General features: G+C 56.5%; 1 protein-coding gene across 1 annotated transcript; it reads left to right on the forward strand.

Annotated features, from left to right (window-relative positions):
- The first annotated feature begins 2,361 nt into the window (after nucleotides 1-2,361).
- On the forward strand, nucleotides 2,362-5,840 carry BRD3OS (BRD3 opposite strand). The gene is made up of 2 exons (XM_059486603.1): nucleotides 2,362-2,413; nucleotides 2,640-5,840. Exon 2 carries the CDS (start codon nucleotides 3,184-3,186, stop codon nucleotides 3,451-3,453), a length of 270 nt encoding a protein of 89 aa, XP_059342586.1. The 5' UTR covers nucleotides 2,362-2,413; nucleotides 2,640-3,183; the 3' UTR covers nucleotides 3,454-5,840.
- Nucleotides 5,841-6,210: the final 370 nt, after the last annotated feature.

Raw genomic sequence — 6,210 nt, forward strand, 5'->3', positions numbered from 1 at the left:
TGAATACCTGCTCAGGTGCTCTTTGTTTAGCCTAGTACAACTCCACCGGTAAAGGGTTCTGAGCCCAGGCACCAAGCAGGTGGAGCTGGCACTTCCTTGGGCCTTTCTCTATGGAAAAGACTCATTTTGGGATGTCCCAGCTGGGCTGGATACCACCAGCTCGTGAGCTCTTTGTTTAGCCTAGTACAACTCCAATGATAAAGGGTTCTGGCCCCAGGCAGCAAGCAGGTGGAGCTGGAACTTCCCTGGGCCTTTCCCTGTGGAAAATGCTGATTTTGGGATGTCCCAGCGGGATGAATGCCAGCAAGCACCAGTGAACAGCTCCCGGCACTGCTGGGACACCCTCACTAATTAAGGATCCTCCATCCCAATAGGATTCCCATCAAAACCAGGGTCAGAGCAGTTGGTGGCAGGTTCCAACCCTCCTCCCTGCCCCTCTCACAGGTTCCAATCCTCCCCCTTGCCCCTCTCACACTGCACCCACCCCCTTACCAACCTGTGTCAGTTTGGTGACAACAGAGCCAGGAATTTCACAGACAACACCAAAAGAGCCTTAAAAAAAACCCTAAATCTTGCCCACTAAAGGATTCCCCACCTTTTTCTGCAGCTTCCACGAGGGCTGGCTTCCCTGCACTAGCAGGGAGCAGACTAAGCAGCAGAGTCAGGATATTTCTGATAATAAACATTTAAATAGTGTGGTCATTCCTTTTGTTTGTTTGTTTTTTCTTTGCTTCCCTCCTCTTTGTGTTTGGCCTGGATCTCCTGGGAGCAGGGAACTGCAGCATGCCTTCCCTGTGACGGCAGCAAACCACAGCCTCTTGTTTGTGTCCCTGAGGGAGCAGAGGAACAACCAAGAGTAGCTCTGGAGTAGCTCTGGAGTAGCTCTGCTGAATGCAGGAGATTAGATGGCGCTGCCTTCACAGCAGATAAGAAGATTGAGAGCTTAAATTTAGCATCATCAGGAAAAGAATAAGCCCTGCAGCTCTCTTCAAAACATATTTGGGGCTGTGCTGGCCAGGGGCAGGCGGGATAAGGAGAGGAGCTGGGGCAGAGAGAGGAGCTCAGGGTGACAGTGGCATGGGGCTGGCAGCACACAGGGGTGTCCCACCCTGTCCTCACCCTCACTGGGGAGCCCCACGGGTACAAAGGGGGCCTGCACCCGCCAGAAAGGAGAGTGGGCTGGAAATCCCACGGACAGCACTTGGGAGGAGTCCCCCAGTTCAGCGCCAGTGCTCCCAGTATGGGTTCAGCACAGCTGGACTGGGTGTCCCTGTGCATCCACAGCTGGGTGACAGCCCTGGGACTCTCACACCCGCTGGGGGGGCTTCAGTGCCATCCCCGGATCACAAACCCACCTTGGGGTACCCCACTGCCATTCCCAGCCCCACACATCCAAAGTGGGGAGCCCAATATCACACCCCATATCCCTGAATCCACCTTGGGGAGCCCCACTGCCATCCCTGGGCTTACATCCCCACTGGGGTACCCCACTGCCATCCCTGGACCCCCGCATCCAAAGTGGGGAGCCCAATATCATATCCCAGATGCCCACACCCACTCGGGTACCTCACTGCCATCCCCAGACCCACAAACCCATCTTGGGGCATCCCATTCCATCTCTGGACCTGCAAACCCACCTTGGGGTACCCCACCGCCATCCCCGGGCCCACACACCCCACTGGGATACCCCACTGTTATCTCCGGACCCACACACCCCACTCGGGTACCCCACTGCCATCCCCGGACCCACAAATCCACCTTGGGGTACCCCACTGCCATCCCCGGACCCACTCACCTCACTTGGGTACTCCATTCCATCCCCGGACCACAAACCCACCTTTGGGTACCCTACTGCCATCCCCAGCCCCACACATCCAAAGTGGGGTTCCCAATATCACCCCCCATATCCCCGCACCCACTCGGGTACCCCACTGCCATCCGTGGACCCACAAATCCACCCTGGGGGGCCCCACTGCTACCCCGGACCCACACACCCCACTAGGGTACCCCACTGTTATCTCTGAACCCACAAACCCCACTCGGGTACCCCACTGCTATCCCTGGCCCCACTCACCCCACTGGGGTACCCCATTCCCTCTCCGGACCACAAACCCACCTTGGGGAGCCCCACTGCCATCTCCAGACCCACACCCCCCACTCGGGTACCCCACTGCCATCCCGGAGCCCCGTATCCAAACTGGGGCTCCCAACATCACCCCGCATATCCCCGCACCCACCCCGCACCACCCTCTGCCTTCCCCCGCCCCCCTCGGGCTGTGCCGCCCCCCGCTCCCTCCCCGGTGCCCCCGCCCCGGCCGTGGCTCCTCCCGAGCGCATCACGGCGGGCGGAGCCTGCGCCGGCCGAGCCGAGCTGAACCGAGCCGGGCCGGGCCGAGCCGGGCAGCGCAGCACGGTGGGGCCGGGGCAGGGCCGGGGGGCGCGGGGAACGCTCGGGGGGCGGTGCGGGAAGGGCGGTGCGGGACCCGCGGCTCGGGGCGGGCAGGGCCGCGGCGTGCGGGACACCCGCGGGGGCGCTGGGAGGCTCTGGGGGCGGGCGGGAGATGGGGGGCACGGAACGCGACGGTGGCAGGGCGGGGACCCCCGGTGCTGCCCCTTGGGTGACGCTCTGTGCCCCGCAGGTGCCGTCCGGAGGTGCCGGCACTGCCCCTCTCCTCCCCAGCTTGGGTACCGCAAGCGGGGCCGAGCATCTTCTCCTGCATCTTCTGCATCCCTGCATCTCGTGACGTGCGGGCTCCGTCCATCCGCGGGGAGAGGCCGAACACGGGCCTGGGAATCTCTGACCTCCGACAGCTCTGGGAGCCGTTCTCCAGGGAATTCAGCTCATCCGGGCCTGGCTGCTCGCGCCTATGGAGGAGCTGCACGGACTGACAACAAACAGCACGTGTGGGCCCTGCCCAGCATGGAGCACCCTGCAGTAGCAGCGCTGGGTGAGCTCTCAGAAGCCCTGGAGGGGTTTTTAGGCAAGGCCAGGCTGCCTGCTGGGATTTTAAGGCCTTGTTCTGTCTCCTGAGCGGTGCCAGCAGCTCGTGGATCCCGAGAGCTGCGCCCTGGGATGTTCTCCCTTGAGAACACCTCCCTCCAAGCAGCAGCCATCGCCCTGGCCAGACCCAGCGGGGATCATTTCGGGAAGGAGCCCCTGCAGGTGGAGCTCTGCTGGGGCAGATGAGTGAGCCGGTGATGAACGGGAGGGTTCCCCTGCCCGAGAAAGCCCTGTCCGAGGGCTACGCCCGCCTCAGGTACAGGGACACGTCCCTGCTCATCTGGCAGCAGCAGCAGCAGAAACTGGAGTCGGCTCCCCCCAACACGTACCTGAGCCGCAGCAGGAGCATGTGGTACTCGCAGTACGGCAACGAGGCCATCCTGGTGCGGGACAAAAACAAGCTGGATGTGCCCAGGGACACGGGCCAGTCCAAGTTCTGTGCTATTATGTAATTCCCCCCGGGAATCCACACGTGGAGAGGAAGCAGAGCTGGGGGAGGTGGGTGTGCACCACCCTCTCACCGCCCTGCGCAGGAAGCAGCGCTGCAGGAAGGCTGAATTTGATTGTTTGTGTTTGGTTTTGCTGTTTATGGACTCCCATTCTGCGTGTGTACAGCAAACTCAGCCTTGCTGGGGAGCTCTCAAGGCTGTTGCTGCCCAGCATCTTGGCAGGGGCTGTGCTGGACCATGTGTTGTTTCTAAGTGGCTCGTGTGCCCTGAGAAACACCCGATGGCACTTGGGCACCATCCCCAGCCACCCTTCCTGGCCAGTCCTGGGGCATTTCCAGAGCTCTGGGAATGCTGGTGGGACACAGGAGCACAGATCTGTTCCCATCAAGGCTGGGGTTTTAAGAAGTTGATCTCCAAAACCATCTGGCCATTACTTGTTCTGTTTGCCCTTCTGTCTTTAATTGCTGCCCTGAAGTGGTCTCTCCCAGCCAGGGAATGGAGTGGTTCACTGTGGGAACAGGGAGAGAATGTGTTGAGAATTTAATCCAAGCCTTCAAAACACCTGGTAGGAAATGTGTGCTGGAGTTTTCATGCAAAGCCAAGGGCCCTCTCTGATTTCCCTCATGCAAATAACAGGAGCTGTGGAGTCAGGGGAGCTGACTCCTTTCAGACCCACCTGAAAGGGAGGGACAGGCCCAGGAAATCAACAGCAGGAAACCCCTGTAAATACACACATGTCCTAAGGGACGTGAGGAAACTCCTGCAGAGCCCAGAGCCACTCCTGGGATGGGCTGCAGGAGGAAAGAGGCCACTGGAGTTTGCTTTGCATTCGAGTTTTAATGCATGCAGTAGCTTGGAAGGGTTTAACTTCTAGTTCAGGTTGGATTGTAGGTTTGGTGCATGTATTGTAGAAGTTGTGTCTGGGATTGTTACGATTAACTGGAGGATTTTAGGAGGGAGAAGCACTGCCCTGCTCGGGCACAGAGGCTGCTGCTTTCAGGTTTAAGTTTCTGCTGAATCCTGACTTGCTCAAGGCAAGATCACGCTGAGGAACTCAGCCCAGCAAGCGCCTGAATCTTTGTTAAACACAGAACTACCACTTCCAGGGGTGTGAATTATGTACCCAGGGTTCAGCATGGAAATTCTTCAGGGTTCCGCCCTTTCTGTCCTGCCTAGGCCATGTGTGCAACCCAGCAGTGCCTGGGCACAGGCTTAGCTCCAGGCAAATCAGCATTTGATGTCAGCTTCAGGATGGATTATTTACCTGCCTATTATTAGGCACACTCATTAATTCTGTTCTATTTATCTAAAACCTCCTTTGTGTTGTTTTCAAGCACTTTATTTAATTTATTTTTTTTAATACAATGAAGAATCTCTTCCACCTCTCCCGTGTGGGTGAAATGCTACAAACAAACACACAGACACTCAACCTTGCTGAACTCAATGTACTGAGCAGAACACACCTGTCCTAGAGTGAAATCATAGAGGTTTGGTGTACTCAGCCCTGCTCCATAGCACTGCAAACAATAGGCAGCTGGTTGTTTTTTTAAAGCACTATTTCTGCATGTGTTGGTGTTTGATACCTTGTGTGTGTGTGTGTGCTCATAGATTTAAACCTCGCTGCTTTGCAGACCTGTGCATTGCTCTGCACACAAATAACCCTCTTGCTTTTGTCAGGACTAGCTCTGCAGGAGAAACAACCCAGTGAATAAATGTTTTTTCAAGTGAGTGCAATGAGATCCACAAAGCCAGCGAGGCTTGGCAGGGTGCTGGGGGAGCAGTGCCAGGGATGTGTGACCCACCTGGGCCTCCAGCTCCTGGCTGAGTGAACAGGGAGATTATTCACTCCAGCAAGCAGGGGGCTGGGCCCTGAGCTCCCCTGGGAACTGCAGGTGGATTCACCTGGAGAGGGAGGTGGGTTCCAGGCCAGCCCTGGGGAGCACGTGAACTCTGGGAGTTTTAAGGAACAGCACATCCCCCAAACCAGCTGTTCATTTTTCTTTTCTTATAGAAAAAGAAATGCAACACTTTATTTTCTTTTTAATTTTAGTGAGGAAGATGCTTATTTTGGGTATAATCAGTCTCTTTTTGTTAACGTGGCTGGTAAACCAAAATTCAGTTATTTACAGAACAAGACTAAACCCTTAAGAATGTGCATAAATTCTTCCAGGATGGAGGCTGGATGTGACAGTGCAGGAAGAAGAGGATGAGTTGTCCTTCCATCTCTGTGAATGTGACTGTAGTTTTCCATTTCTGTGTGTCACTGGTCACAGCAGGGCTGTGGATGGCTGCTGTGGCTGTTCTGTGAGCCAGCTGTGTGGTGGTGATGCACTTGTTTCAAACACTGTTGTAGCCTCTTTGATAAAGTGCATTAAAATGATTTGAATGCAGCTTTGGGAGTGGCTCTTTTCCCCCCTGGCACAGGTGACAGCTTTTGGCATTTTCCTTTTGGGAGGGAGGAATCCCCTCAGTTACTGGTGGGGTTGCCAAGCCACACCACTGGGCTGGGAGCTGTGGGAGGCTCCTCCAGCTCCCCAAGGCCAGCAGCACTGTCCAGATAAGCTCTGGATGTCACACTGAGTGAGGGAATTATGGAAAAGACCTCAGAGATTGTCACATCTAGCCTGTGCCCAATCCCCTCCTTGTCCCTGAGTGCCACATCCAGCCCTTCCTTGGGCACCTCCAGGGATGGGGACCCCAAACCTCCCTGAGCAGCCTGTGGCAATGCCCGAGCACCCTTTCCTCAGAGGAATTGCTGCT

Source organism: Ammospiza nelsoni, chromosome 20, assembly GCF_027579445.1.
Source record: "Ammospiza nelsoni isolate bAmmNel1 chromosome 20, bAmmNel1.pri, whole genome shotgun sequence".
Classification (NCBI taxonomy): Eukaryota; Metazoa; Chordata; class Aves; order Passeriformes; family Passerellidae; genus Ammospiza; species Ammospiza nelsoni.